This window comes from Oncorhynchus gorbuscha, unplaced genomic scaffold (assembly GCF_021184085.1).
Source record: "Oncorhynchus gorbuscha isolate QuinsamMale2020 ecotype Even-year unplaced genomic scaffold, OgorEven_v1.0 Un_scaffold_1080, whole genome shotgun sequence".
Classification (NCBI taxonomy): domain Eukaryota; kingdom Metazoa; phylum Chordata; class Actinopteri; order Salmoniformes; family Salmonidae; genus Oncorhynchus; species Oncorhynchus gorbuscha.
The window spans coordinates 42050-57715 of NW_025745969.1; the positions used below are offsets into that span (position 1 = coordinate 42050).

General features: G+C 45.2%; 1 protein-coding gene across 1 annotated transcript in view; it reads left to right on the forward strand.

The window, feature by feature from the left end:
- The window catches only part of LOC124021189 (ras and Rab interactor 2-like), a 42733-nt gene extending 27067 nt beyond the window's left edge, over positions 1–15666 (forward strand). The window contains 7 exon segments of the mRNA XM_046336536.1: positions 3016–3497; positions 3500–4403; positions 9300–9382; positions 9809–10034; positions 12578–12709; positions 12957–13120; positions 13908–15666. Coding sequence (XP_046192492.1) covers positions 3016–3497; positions 3500–4403; positions 9300–9382; positions 9809–10034; positions 12578–12709; positions 12957–13120; positions 13908–14249 — 2333 coding nt within the window. The 3' untranslated portion in view covers positions 14250–15666.

The following is a 15666-nucleotide window of genomic DNA, read 5'->3' on the forward strand; positions in this document are numbered from 1 at the left end:
ACTTGTGCACCAAGTGCCAGCAAACAATAGACTGATTCAGTGGATACAAGTGAAAAAAGAGAAGAGACGATCGTAACGGAAATCAATGTCCTGCATTGCAGCAGGAAACTCAGGCAAAGAGAAGGGAGGTGGAGGGCGATCAGGAAAGAGGAGGGCCTATACACTACAGTAGGCCTGTCCAGTGTGTAGACTCCTCCCACCACCCCTGTGGAATTTGCATGTGTGACTCCCTGTCCGTCTCTCTGTCTCTCTGGGTGTGTGTCTGTCAGGACAGCATTCTTGAATCAGTGCTGGGCGATGCAGGGCTGAGCTCACCACGTTCTCCGCTGCCTCAGATGAGTGTAGGATCACAGAGGAACAGAGAGAAAGAAAGAGAGGGATATTAAAAAGGTTGACTGCCTAACTACAGTGCTCCTTGCACTATATTGTGGATGTGTCAGTGAACAGGAGGATAAAGTAAGTGGGAAAGGGGTGTTGATGGTAGTTCCTGTGGGTGTTTATGCAGTTTGTTTTGTGTGTTTGGGTCAAGGTTAGAGCTAGACGGTTTGTAGGTTTCTGTGTATGACGGTAGATAAGTGTCTGTGTATGAAGGTATGTATGTGTCTGTTTATGAGGGTATGTATGTCTGTGTATGAAGGTATGTATGTCTGTTTATGAGGGTATGTATGTGTCTGTTTATGAGGGTATGTATGTCTGTGTATGAAGGTATGTATGTCTGTTTATGAGGGTATGTATGTGTCTGTTTATGAAGGTATGTATGTGTCTGTTTATGAGGGTATGTATGTCTGTGTATGAAGGTATGTATGTCTGTGTATGAGGGTATGTATGTGTCTGTGTATGAAGGTATGTATGTGTCTGTTTATTAGGGTATGTATGTGTCTGTGTATGAAGGTATGTATGTGTCTGTGTATGAAGGTATGTATGTGTCTGTGTATGAAGGTATGTATGTGTCTGTTTATGAGGGTATGTATGTCTGTGTATGAAGGTATGTATGTCTGTGTATGAAGGTATGTATGTGTCTGTTTATGAGGGTAGTACACAGGCGAACAGCAAACATATGTCTGTGTATGAAGGTATGTATGTGTCTGTTTATGAGGGTATGTATGTCTGTGTATGAAGGTATGTATGTCTGTGTATGAGGGTATGTATGTGTCTGTGTATGAGGGTATGTATGTGTCTGTGTATGAGGGTATGTATGTCTGTGTATGAGGGTATGTATGTGTCTGTTTATGTATGTCTGTGTATGTAGGTATGTATGTCTGTGTATGAAGGTATGTATGTCTGTGTATGAAGGTATGTATGTCTGTGTATGAAGGTATGTATGTGTCTGTTTATTAGGGTATGTATGTCTGTGTGTTATGCAGGTGAGTGAGGACCCAAAAGCGACTTAACAGAAACAGAGTTTATTCAAGTCCAAACAGAAAACGACAAATCCTGAATCCTTAACAGGAAATGTCCAAACGGGGAATAACAGAAATCCTCTAGTCTGTAGAGGGGAATAACAGGAGAAGCGGCCACAGACTGCAGGTCGCTTCGGGTAGGCGCAGGCCGTAGCTGACAGAGACACCTGCTCACACGCAGCATCTGATGAAGGCAAAAACACGACAGGACGGAACAAGTACACAGGCGAACAGCAAACATCAAACAAGGATCCGACAAGGACAGAAGCAGAAACAGAGAGAGAAATAGGGACTTAATCAGAGGGCAAAATAGGGGACAGGTGTGAAAGAGTAAACGAGGTAGTTAGGAGAATGAGGAACAGCTGGGAGCAGGAACGAAACGATAGAGAGAGAGAGGGATAGAGAGAGAGGGATAGAGAGAGAGGGAAAGAAACCTAATAAGACCAGCAGGGGGAAACGAATAGAAGAGAAAGCACAGGGACAAGACATGACAATGTATGACAAAACATGACACTGTGTATGAGGGTATGTATGTCTGTGTATGAGGGTATGTATGTGTCTGTGTATGAGGGTATGTATGTGTCTGTGTATGAGGGTATGTATGTCTGTGTATGAGGGTATGTATGTGTCTGTGTATGAAGGTATGTATCTGTCTGTGTATGAGGTATGTATGTCTGTGTATGAGGATATGTATGTCTGTGTATGAGGGTATGTATGTCTGTGTATGAGGGTATGTATGTGTCTGTGTATGAGGGTATGTATGTGTCTTGTATGAGGGTATGTATGTTTGTGTATGAGGGTATGTATGTGTCTGTGTATGAAGGTATGTATCTGTCTGTGTATGAGGTATGTATGTCTGTGTATGAGGATATGTATGTCTGTGTATGAGGGTATGTATGTCTGTGTATGAAGGTATGTATCTGTCTGTGTATGAGGTATGTATGTCTGTGTATGAGGATATGTATGTCTGTGTATGAGGGTATGTATGTCTGTGTATGAGGGTATGTATGTGTCTGTGTATGAGGGTATGTATGTGTCTGTGTATGAGGGTATGTATGTCTGTGTATGAGGTATGTATGTCTGTGTATGAGGATATGTATGTCTGTGTATGAGGGTATGTATGTCTGTGTATGAGGGTATGTATGTGTCTGTGTATGAGGGTATGTATGTGTCTGTGTATGAGGGTATGTATGTGTCTGTGTATGAGGGTATGTATGTCTGTGTATGAAGGTATGTGTCTGTTTATGAGGGCGTGTATGTATGTATGTATGTATGTATGTATGTATGTATGTATGTATGTATGTATGTATGTATGTATGTATGTATGTATGTATGTATGTATGTATGTATGTATGTATGTATGTATGTATGTATGTATGTATGTATGTATGTATGTATGTATGTGTCTGTTCATGAGGGTATGTATGTATGTGTCTGTTCATGAGGGTATGAGTCTGTGTATAAAGGTAGGAACGTGTCTGTCTGTGTGTTTGAATGATTACCATGACTTTGAGTGTTATTGGGTCAGGTTGTGGTTAGGCAGCTCTTGGAGGTTTTTCAATGTATACAATGTGTGGACTCTGTTAATGATTCCCAATCTCTTCTCTCCTGTTAGGATTCTGGCACTCTGCTCTAGGCAGCCTGCGAAGGACAACCACTCCCTCTCGCCCTCCACCACAGCGCCCTGACAGAGACGGTGACATCCAGGGTGCAGAGAGGACACAAGAGAAACAGAGTGCGACTCGTCCCCCTTCCTCCTCCTCCTCCTCTCGCCTGGAGAGAAGCCAGTCCAACGGGGCTCTTTGCTTCGTCAACCCCCTCTTCCTCCAGACTCACCGGCGGCTTGAGGAAGACCCTCAATCCTCTTCCACCTCTCCTTCCCCGTACGCCACACACTCCACCCCCAGCCCGGGAACTACCGGTGGGACGTCTTCGGCCCCTGTCACGGACCCCAACGTGAAAAGGAAGTCACGCCCCCCTCGGCCCCCGCCCCCGTTCCCTCCTATTCCCACCCCCCGTTCTCTCTCCCAGCGCCGCCAAGCTCCTCCTCCCCCACCCCTCTTCCCCAAAAGCCCAAGAGCAGCATGCCCAAAACGCCCACAGCCATTGTTGTCGCCAGGCAACCACTGCAACCCTCATCCAATCAGAACCTTCGCCCCACCCCTCGCCCTCCCATGGGTGCCAGGCACACCAGCCATTCCAAAAAGACGACGAGCAGCGCCGCCATCCCTGTGCCCCACCAACACCCTCAACACCCTCCTCCCCCACGCCCCAAAAAACCTGACATCGACGCCCACCGGTGCCACATCGCTCTTGATGACGAGACTATCGCCAAGGCTCTGTCCCGTGCCAAGCTTCCCCCGTGCCAGGCACCGGCCATACCCGTTCCCTCCATAGTGGGAAATGGTGCTGGTAGCCCTCCCAGCCCTCCGGGTAAGACCCCCAGGCGAGAGGGACAAGAGGGGAGGCTGAGCGACATGTCCATCTCTACCTCTTCCTCAGATTCTCTGGACTACTCCCACCCTCCCCTCTCCCTCCCCGCCAGCCCCCCTCTCAGATTACGGCATCACCTTGGCAACAACGAGGACAGCAGCGACGACGAAGACCTCTGTGACGAAGAAGAGGAAGACTACGGCGTCAGCCTGGAGAACGACCTGGACCAGGGCCTCCGTCCTCCCTTCAAAGCCCGCCGGAGAGGGGTCGGAGTCGGGGTCAAAGTTGCGCTGAGCTTCCGGAAAGTTTCTGGAGTCTTCAGCACGTTCATGACCCCAGAAAGGCGAGCTGTGAGGAGGATAGCGGAGCTCTCCAGGGACAAAAGTTCCTACTTCGGATGCCTGGTTCAGGATTATATCAATTTTGTACAGGAGAATAAGGGGTGTCATACATCAGGCTTAGACCTCCTGCAGACCCTCAGACAGTTCATGACCCAGATGAAGGCCTACCTGACGCAGAGCTCCGAACTGGACCCGCCCATCGAATCCCTCATACCCGAGGATCAGATAGGTGTGTGTGTGTGTGTGTGTGTGTGTGTGTGTGTGTGTGTGTGTGTGTGTGTGTGTGTGTGTGTGTGTGTGTGTGTGTGTGTGTGTGTGTGTGTGTGTGTGTGTGTGTGTGTGTGTGTGTGTGTGTGTGTGTGTGTGTGTAACTCAGGCTACAAGGAAGCTGGTGTGTGGGTAGATACAGTACATACGTACTTCACCTGAACGTCTGTATGACTGATTTGCTCATGTTGGCTCTCTCTCCAACCACTTCAGCTCTAATAGGGAAGTAACATCTAAAAACTAGTTTCACAGTGACCTAATCCATATTTGTCGTGATAAACTGTCACTTAGCCTGTACAAATTAGCCCAGCTATTTGAAGAACTCCCTATTAGTCCATGTTAAGACAGACTGGTTATAGAAACCAGTGTTGGGTTACGGAGATGCCAGTGAGATGCCAGTGTACCCTCCCTTCCCTACAGTCAGTTATTCCTGGCCTCTCGAGCTTGGCACATATTCACACAGTGGTGCCAACTGCCAAGCTACGTTTGTGGTTCAATTGGAATGGCAAAAATGCCAATTATCTCCCAACCTAAAACCATAAATGTCAGGGATTATTTTAATGTGGGACCAAATATGGGATGAATTTACTAGTGACAGAAAATAGGCCTAGTTAGAGAAGGAGACTACAATACGTAGTCCTCATTTTGACGACACTGAGCTGAAGCAAGCAAGTGCAAATGTTTGACAATGAAATTGTGATGGAGGCTGACTTAGCCAATGTTGTCAAAGAGGGTTTTCATTGAGTTTGGGCTGAATATGTATTTGCATGAATATGTAGCCTTAATTTTACACTCGGCTCTTGTCCCTTGTTCTTTGTAAACAACAACAGCCAAGCATTGTTCAGAGAAGAAGTGGTTGTTGGAGTGGTAGCTGACCTCTCTCTCTCTCTTTCTCTCTCTCAGTTTAGGGGTCTAGAAACAAAAAACTTAGGTCATGGGGCAGACGACTGTATAATATAAACCAACGTCTTACAGAGACATTATTATCTTCCTAGAAGTATGCAAGGTAATAAACACAACAATAAAAGACTACCAATGCTCTCGATAGGCCTTTGAATGCATTTACTAAACCAGGCACAGTAGCATTCTGCGACCCAAAGGACAGTAACATAGGCTAGGATGTTCCCCGTTTGCCACCAGATACAATGTTTACGAGGTTTAGTCTCGACTAGTAACACAAAGGTGATTCCTGTATAGACAGACAGACTGACGTAATGGTAAAAGCCTGTAGGCTTTCAGGAATAGAGAAGTGAAGCTTGGACTGTGCTCTCCTCACTGTTGACATACGATGTCAGTGTAGACTGTATACTGTATGTATAAGAGGCATTAGGGAGAAATGGGTGTAGGTCATCGTAATGTCATTTAAAAGCCCAAACTGGATCAATTTACTAGTAATTGAGGTAAAGAGTGAGCATGGGGGTAGAGTAACCAAGTGTGTGTTTATAAAGGGAACCAGAGAAAGACTGTCAACACACACAGATGCCCACCGACACACACACACACACACACACACACACACACACACACACACACACACACACACACACACACACACACACACACACACACACACACACACACACACACACACACACACACACACACACACACACACACACACACACACACATACAACACACAGGTTGGTTTTACTATCCAAGTGGGGACCAAAAAATGTATCCCCTTTCAAAATCTTATTTTAACCCTACCCCCACCCCTTAACCCTAAAACTAAACCTAAACCTACCCCCACCCCTTAACCCTAAAACTAAACCTAACCCTACCCCCACCCCTTAACCCTAAAATATAATAATAATAATATATGCCATTTAGCACCCCTTTTAACCCAAAACTACAGTCCTGTGCATACATTCTAATGGGTGGTAACCCTAAAACTAAACCTAACCCCACCCCCACCCCTTAACCCTAAAACTAAACAGAAGGACCACCTAACCCTACCCCCACCCCTTAACCCTAAAACTAAACCTAACCCTACCCCCACCCCTTAACCCTAAAACTAAACCTAACCCTACCCCCACCCCTTAACCCTAAAACTAAACCTAACCCTACCCCCACCCCTTAACCCTAAAACTAAACCTAACCCTACCCCCACCCCTTAACCCTAAAACTAAACCTAACCCTACCCCCACCCCTTAACCCTAAAACTAAACCTAACCCTACCCCCACCCTTAACCCTAAAACTAAACCTAACCCTACCCCCACCCCTTAACCCTAAAACTAAACCTAACCCTACCCCACCCCTTAACCCTAAAACTAAACCTAACCCTACCCCCACCCCTTAACCCTAAAACTAAACCTAACCCTAACCCCTACCCCTTAACCCTAAAACTAAAACTAAACCTAACCCTAACCCCACCCCTTAAACCTAAAACTAAACCTAACCCTACCCCCACCCCTTAACCCTAAAACTAAACCTAACCCTAACCCCACCCCTTAACCCTAAAACTAAACCTAACCCTACCCCCACCCCTTAACCCTAAAACTAAACCTAACCCTAACTCTATAGCCAGTTTGTGCTGTTCTGTGAAGAGAATAGTACACAGCATTGTACCAGATCTTCAGTTTCTTGGCAATTTCTAGACTGACAAGTTTCAGAAGAAAGTTCTTTGTTTCTGGCCATTCTGAGCCTGTAATCGAACCACAAATGCTGATGCTCCAGATACTCAACTAGTCTAAAGAAAGCCAGTTTTATTGCTTCTTTAATCAGGACAACAGTTTTCAGCGGTGCTAACATAATGGCAATAGGGTTTTCTAATGATCAATTAGCCTTTTAAAATTGTAAACTTGGATTAGCTAACACAACGTGCCATTGGAACACAGGAGTGATGGTTTCTGACAATGGGTCTCTGTACGCCTATGTAGATAATCCATAAAATATCTGTCGTTTCCAGCTACAATAGTCATTTACAACATTAACAATGTCTACACTGTATTTCCGATCAATTTGATGTTATTTTAATTGACAAAAAATGTGCTTTTTTTTCTCAAAAACAATGACATTTCTAAGTGACCCAAACCTTTGAACGGTAGTGTAGGTCATAAGGCCTTTCCACAAATAGAACAATGAGTCAGATATTTCACCTGAGGTATAAATGTGAAGCATCCGCTTGGCGTTTCCACTCACTACAAAATATGGTGATCAGAGGAAGCCGAGTGGTCGGCAGTGGGAGAAGATGACGCCAGATGGATTTTGGCCGACATTCTGCTTATTTTGTCATCGATGAAACATTTCATCTCCATACAGTTTTCTGTTTCCAAAACTAGAATCTGTAACAAACAGAGTGGACTGCGTTTTGTAGACTTTACCTTTTGCTAAAGTTGTAAAATAAGTTGTTGTTTAGAAGGAGTGCAAGGGTGAATTTGAGTTATTGCACACACGCACTTCACGGAGTAGGCGTTCCTTAACGGAAATATGCAAATAAATGCTAGAACGCGCCAATAGGATCTCACTAGCTCATGCTTGGCTCTGCCCACCTCCTTGCTTGTTCTGCACACTATGATGGATTTGCTCCTATTGGAAACGACAGGCTCTGGTCTATCTTGGGTTTGTTATAAAAATCTTTGGCCTTTCATTGAGGGCCTCGTTATACCCTAACACAGTGGTGTTAAGAATCTCCTGGTTTACAGGCCACACCAGGCCTGCAAGTCACATTATGATGGCTTGCAAAGTGATGTGTAATTCCTATTGGAATCCAGCCAGAGTTAGGATTTCCAACAAGTGGAATTGTTAATCACCTGCAAACCTGCACACTCTCTCTCTCTCTCTCTCTCTCTCTCTCTCTCTCTCTCTCTCTCTCTCTCTCTCTCTCTCTCTCTCTCTCTCTTGTCTCTCTCTCTCTCTCTCTCTCTCTCTCTCTCTTCTCTCTCTCTCTCTCTCTCTCTCTCTCTCTCTCTCTCTCTCTCTCTCTCTCTCTCTCTCTCTCTCTCTCTCTCTCTCTCTCTCTCTCTCTCTCTCTCTCTCTCTCTCTCTCTCTCTCTCTCTCTCTCTCTCTCTCTCTCTCTCTCTCTCTCTCTCTCTCTCTCTCTCTCTCTCTCTCTCTCTCTCTTGTCTCTCTCTCTCTCTCTCTCTCTCTCTCTCTCTCTCTCTCTCTCTCTCTCTCTCTCTCTCTCTCTCTCTCTCTCGCTCTCTCTTGTCTCTCTCTCTCTCTCTCTCTCTCTCTCTCTCTCTCGCTCTCTAGTCTCTTCTCTCTCTCTCTCTCTCTCTCTCTCTCTCTCTCTCTCTCTCTCTCTCTCTCTCTCTCTCTCTCTCTCTCTCTCTCTCTAGGCCACTTGACTCTGATTGTATACAGTTTGTGATCAGATGAAAAATAATAGAATAGGCTACGTGATGGATGTAGGCTATTCTTTTATCCAACTGTGTAGTTTGTGTTCAAGCATGTATTATTCTCCTGAGGATCCTGGGGTGATGTCCGTTAGTGTGCAGGTTCAGCTATGGTTATGTTTTAGGGCGAGGCAGTGGAAGTAGCTCTTCACAGCGGACACGCACCATTGTACAGTACAATGCCATTGCATGGTCAAACTGCATCTGTGTCAGTTGGTGTTTTTTAATGGTTGTGGATGGTATTTATTTTACTGACGTTTTACAGCGTTTACCGTTTCATTGCGGAAAAGTATTTTCAGTTGCGTGAGATTTATCCCTCTAAAAAGTTTTAAACGTAAAGCTCTTACGTTAACGGAGAGTTTTACCACATCCTCCTAATTGTGTGAAACATTGATCGAACTTCAAAAAGATGAAGAAAGCTCTGCACACAGCAGTGTGTCTTGATCCAGTTTAGGTTACAAGCCAGTTTGGGGAAGCAGTCACTAACCCCCAACGTGTCTGTGTGTTTTATCTCTAGACTCTGTCCTGGAGAAGGCCATGCACAAATGTGTGTTGAAGCCGCTGAAGGGCGTAGTGGAAGTGGCCCTGCACGACTTCCAGGTGAGCTTTGTCTTCCATTGCAGCACCTGATAGAATCATAGTTGATTCGGAAAGTTAGTAGAACGTTAGTCAAGGAGCTCATGTCTTTTAAACAGGATATATTTTATATGCAGTGTTTACACTAAGGAGAATCCTGAAGTTGATGTCACCATAACCACAGGTCTGAGTGGTTTTCTCCCCTTCTAGTAATTACATTTCTATGATAGAAATATAATAAATAGAAGGAACAATGATCATAGAAATATAATGAATAGATGGCGATCATGACCATGAAGATGATTCATAACCTTGTTTGTCTAGTAATTCTATATCTATAATCACAACCTTGACCTTCCTCTCTCTACTCTCCCATTTAAGCACTGGGGCTTTGTCACTTCTAATAACTCAATTTCTACGATCATAACCTTCTCCTTCCTCTCCTCCTAGGTGAGCAGTGGAGGCTGGCAGCAGCTGAGGGAGAACCTGGCCCTGGCTAAGACCCGGAGGCCTCAGGACCTGGGTGTGGACGGGGCCGTGCCCCCTGACCCCATGGCCATCGAGAAGATCCGCCACAAGTTCCACAACATGAGGAAGATGTACTCCCCGGATAAGAAGGTGTCGCTGCTGCTCCGAGTGTGTAAACTCATCTACACCATCATGCAGGATAACTCAGGTAGGTGGGATTGGGGGGAGGATGTGTTTTGGGAGGGAGGGTACATGTACAGTCATGGTCATTTGAGAATGACACAAATATTAATTTTCACAAAGTCTGCTGCTTCAGTGTCTTTAGATATTTTTGTCAGATGTTACTATGGAATACTGAAGTATAATTACAAGCATTTCATAAGTGTCAAAGGCTTTTATTGACAATTACATGAAGTTGATGCAAAGAGTCAATATTTGCCGTGTTGACCCTTCTTTTTCAAGACCTCTGCAATCTGCCCTGGTATGCTGTCAATTAACTTCTGGGCCACATCCTGACTGATGGCAGCCCATTCTTGCATAATCAATGCTTGGAGTTTGTCAGAATTTGTGGGTTATTGTTTGTCCACCCGCCTCTTGAGGATTGACCACAAGTTCTCAATGGGATTAAGGTCTGGGGAGTTTCCTGGCCATGGACCAAAAATATCGATGTTTTGTTCCCCGAGCCACTTAGCTATCACTTTTGCCTCATGGCAAGGTGCTCCATCATGCTGGAAAAGGCATTGTTAATCACCAAACTGTTTCTGGATGGTTGGGAGAAGTTGCTCTCGGAGGATGTGTTGGTACCATTATTTATTCATGGCGGTGTTCTTGGGCAAAATTGTAAGTGAGCCCACTCCCTTGGCTGAGAAGCAACCCCACACATGAATGGTCTCAGGATGCTTTACTGTTGGCATGACACAGGACTGATGGTAGCGCTCACCTTGTCTTCTCCGGACAAGCTTTTTTCCAGATGCCCCAAACAATCAGAAAGGGGATTCATCAGAGAAAATGACTTTACCCCAGTCCTCTACAGTCCAATCCCTGCACCTTTTGCAGAATATCAGTCTTCTTTGCTGTCGTTCTTCATACCAGGCCATCCTCCAAACGTCTTCGCCTCACTGTGCATGCAGATGCACTCACATCTGCCTGCTGCCATTCCTGAGCAAGCTCTGTACTGGTGGTGCCCCGATCCCGCAGCTGAAACAACTTTAGGATACGGTCCTGGCGCTTGCTGGACTTTCTTGGGCCCCCTGAAACCTTCATCACAGCAATTGAACCGCTCTCCTTGAAGTTCTTGATGATCCGATAAATGGTTGATTTAGGTGCAATCTTACTGGAAGCAATATCCTTGCCTGTGAAGCCCTTTTTTTCAGGTAATTTGCATGGCAAAGAGGGACTTTGCAATTAATTGCAATTTATATGATCACTCTTCATAACATTCTGGAGTATATGCAAATTGCCATCATACAAACTGAGGCAGCAGACTTTGTGAAAATTCATATTTGTGTCATTCTCAATTCTTTTGGCCACGACTGTGCAGAGAGTGTGGATGAGTTCCACATATTTGTCTATAGTGTATCTGGTTGTGTATTACACACGATTGGGAGTCAGTAAATTCAGGAAGGAAACTAAAAAGCACTTTGTCATAATTATTTTGTTTGATAAAACTTTTTTTTGAAATTCTATTGACCCCCAACCTTGTTTTATCTGCATGTTTTTGAGTATGTGTGTTTGTGTGTTCATGTGTGTGTTTTCATCTAACCATAACTTTCCTATACCTCACCTTGCCTTTCCCCTTTGTACAGGGAGGATGACTTCCTGCCCATGCTGGCCTACGTCCTGGCCCATTGTGACATGCCTCTCTCTCTCTCTCTCTCTCTCTCTCTCTCTCTCTCTCTCTCTCTCTCTCTCTCTCTCTCTCTCTCTCTCTCTCTCTCTCTCTCTCTCTCTCTCTCGCTCTCTCTTCTTTCTCTCTCCTCTGTCGCTCTCTCTTCACTCTCTCCTCTCTCTCCATCTCTCTTCTCTCTCTACTCTCTCTCCTCTCTCTCTCTCTCTCTCTCTCTCTCTCTCTCTCTCTCTCTCTCTCTCGCTCTCTCTTCTTTCTCTCTCCTCTGTCGCTCTCTCTTCACTCTCTCCTCTCTCTCCATCTCTCTCTCTCTCTCTCTCTCTCTCTCTCTCTCTCTCTCTCTCTCTCTCGCTCTCTTCTTTCTCTCTCCTCTGTCGCTCTCTCTTCACTCTCTCCTCTCTCTCCATCTCTCTTCTCTCTCTACTCTCTCTCCCCTCTCTCTCACTCTCGCTCTCTTCTCTCTCTCTCTCTCTCTCTCTCTCTCTCTCTCTCTCTCTCTCTCTCTCTCTCTCTCTCTCTCTCTCTCTCTCTCTCTCTCTCTCTCTCTCTCTCTCTCTCTCTCTCTCTCTCTCTCTCTCTCTCTACTCTCTCTACTCTCTCCCCTCTCTCTCTCTCTCTCTCTCACTCTCGCTCTCTTCTCTCTCCATCTCTCTTCTCTCTCTACTCTCTCTCTCTCTCTCTCTCTCTCTCGCTCTCTCTCGCTCTCTTCTCTCTCTCTCTCTCTCTCTCTCTCTCTCTCTCTCTCTCTCTCTCTCTCTCTCTCTCTCTCTCTCTCTCTCTCTCTCTCTCTTCCCTTTCAATTCCCTTCCATTCAATTTGCTCTATTGGCGTGACGTAACAATGTACATATTGCTTTGGAGATTTACAGTATTAACATAAAAATAATAATAATCTCTCTCTCTCAGGGAGGATGTATGGAGCAGATGACTTCCTACCGATGCTGACCTATGTCCTGGCCCAGTGTGACATGCCTCAGCTGGACACTGAGATCCTCTACATGATGGAGCTGCTGGATCCCACACTGCTACATGGAGAGGGTAGGTCTTCCATCACGTCATGAAACTGGATTCAATACCACAGTGTACAGTTTGCGATATTCTCACGTATACACCAGAATGTATTCTTCACCAACATGCAAACCGTATACGTCATTTTCTAGCTTGTATGGTCTCGTTGAGACATTAACACGTCCACAGTCAAACCCACAGCATGCCCATATTGACATGTATTATATTTCTCTTCCTGGGTCTCCTCCTCCTTCTCCCCAACCCTCCCTCCCCACAGGTGGCTACTACCTGACCAGTGCGTACGGGGCCATGGCTCTCATCAAGAACTTCCAGGAGGAACAGGCAGCCAGGGTCCTCAGCTCCGAGGCCAGAGACACCCTGCACCAGTGGCACCGCCGACGCACCGCCCAGCGCACGGCACCCTCCGTGGACGACTTCCAGGTATCGCCCTGAACCCCATCTGACCCCCAGGCAGTGAGTTTGAAAGAACGCCCCCCTAAAATGCCTTCCCCGAGACGGGGGAGACAATCTGCATGGCTCCAGTGTGAAGTTTCCCCTAAGTACAGATCTAGGATCAGCGTTCTTTCCCCCAATCCTAACCTTAACCATTAGTGGGGGGAAATGCAAAACTGACCCAAGATTAGCTTCAAGGGGCAACTTCAACTCAACACCAATCTGCATGAGATGCGCCGGCGGTGACATGCCGAGACCAGCCCTCTGTATTTGGATCCGTATTCAAAAATGATCTGGAACTATGAAGACACTTTTGGAAGAAAAAAATGTGTTTGATTTCCGGGTTAGAGACGGTCAAGAAGGGAGTGGTATTGAGAAGGAAGCTGAAAGGTAGATGAGATAGGACTAATCTAATGCATGTGATTGTGTACTAATGACGCGTTGTCTTGGTTTCCTCTGTTAGCTCTGAAATGGCTGTGTCTTCCTGTAAACGCCATACAAAGAATAGAGGCTATAGAGCCGTGTCAGCGCTCCTTCATCTTTCTCCCTGTGTGTCTTCAAAAAACAAGAACATTCCTGTGTATTTGTGTCTCAGTTCTGATCCGGCATGAGCACCTGCATATAACTGATATCCGTGTTCTCTGTCTCTCTTTGTGTCATTTTCTCCCATGTGTTTTTGCATGTGTATATATTATATCTGTTTTGCGTGTTTGCATAAATTTATTTTTGTATGAATATTACCTGTATTACATTCCTTGTATCTTTTCTCCTTCAGAACTACCTGCGAGTCGCCTTACAAGAAGTCAACAGCGGCTGCACAGCCAAAACCCTCCTAGTCCACCCGTACTCCACCACCGAAGAAGTATGCTCGCTCTGCGCCTACAAGTTCAATGTTCATGACCCCGAGAACCACGCCCTCTTTCTCATCACTGAGGCAACCTGTCAGCAGCTTGCCCCGGACACACACCCCCAGCGAATCAAAGCGGAGATACACAGCCACCCAAACTCGCAACCCTTCCATTTTGTCTACCGCAGAGTGCCCAACCTTAACCTGTGTATACCAGCTGTCTCAGCTAACCAGCACAATGGCAACTGCCAAGCCAAATGGATGAATTAATAATTATGGAATAAAACGTTATTGATCCCTAGAGGGGACATTGGATTTTTCACTAGTGTACAAACACATACAGGGACAGTGTCATACATCAGCACACATAGACCTGAGAGAGCACTGATGGATGGTGGAACAGGTACAATACCTGACTGCTGAGACTGAGGCAGTCCTAATATGGACACCACCCGGGTATGATGGAATGATACTGAATGGTGATACTGAGGATGTCCTAATATGGACGTGTATCCATAGAATGTTAGTGAATGGCGGAAATTGAAAAATTGCACTGTATATTTCAACTATAGGGTCAGAGAATGTTGCTGTGTGTTGTGAAGGGATCCTAGACTACTCAATGGAAAAAGTAGTTTCTATTCTTCTTAAAAGGAGACAGAAAGAGGAAGCAGGTAGGGAGAGAAGTGTCTGGTGTCTGCATGCATTTCACTCTCTTTTTAGGGAGTGTCAGGAATTGGTTGGTCAAGTCCAGCGTCGAGTCATCTAGTGACCACTCTGCAGAGTTGACTCCAGGGCAAGATTCATGACAATAAATGCCAAGCTACATGTAGCATGCTTGAAATGTAAAGGCTATTTCTGATTGAGCCGACAAATGCAATTTACCGTGAATGCAGTCTCCATAAACGTGGGAACATTGCCTTTAAATGTAAATCGTGCTATAACTTTGAACTTCAGCGATATGGTTTGAATCGAGCCACCCCACAGGGCACAAACAGGTTGAATCAACGTTGTTTCCACGTTATTTTAAAATAAAAAAATACGTTGAAACAACGCGGATGGACAACGAATTGACGTCTGTGCCCAGTTGTCCTGGTGGGATGTGTGAAGAAGCTAAACAGATGCTTTGCGAAGGTTGGCTGGACTTTTCATGTGGATGTGGCGACCCCTATAAGATATTTGAAGAATGGCTTGCAGCAGTATGGACATCATGTCAACTTGCGTACTCTTAAGTCTACAACCTAACTGTCATTTGCAACGCCATTATATTCAAACAAAATTTTTTTTTAAACTCACTGCTCTTGCTGTTATTACTTGTTTTGAAATATTCTGCTTTAATAAGAGCAAGAGCAATGTGCAGGTTTCTCTTTTCTTTGAGGTTGTCATATTCCCTCGCACCTGCAACCAGATAACTCAGATGTGCGAGTGCTTTTTTGAAATAAGAAATGCAATTATATCAAATTATATAACTGTATATATTTTTTCCTGTCGCATTCGGCTTGATTATTTTGCTGCAGTTGCTGGTCAACTGTAGACAACGTAAAAGTGTAGATTGTGTTTTTATAGGAAAATGCTATTTTATTTGGATTGAAAACGTAACCAGTGTGTTCCTGAGATCATTTCCCCCACATGCCGTACGATTATATGCCAGTAAATTAAAGCAATAAATATTTTGGAGACAGAATCTGAA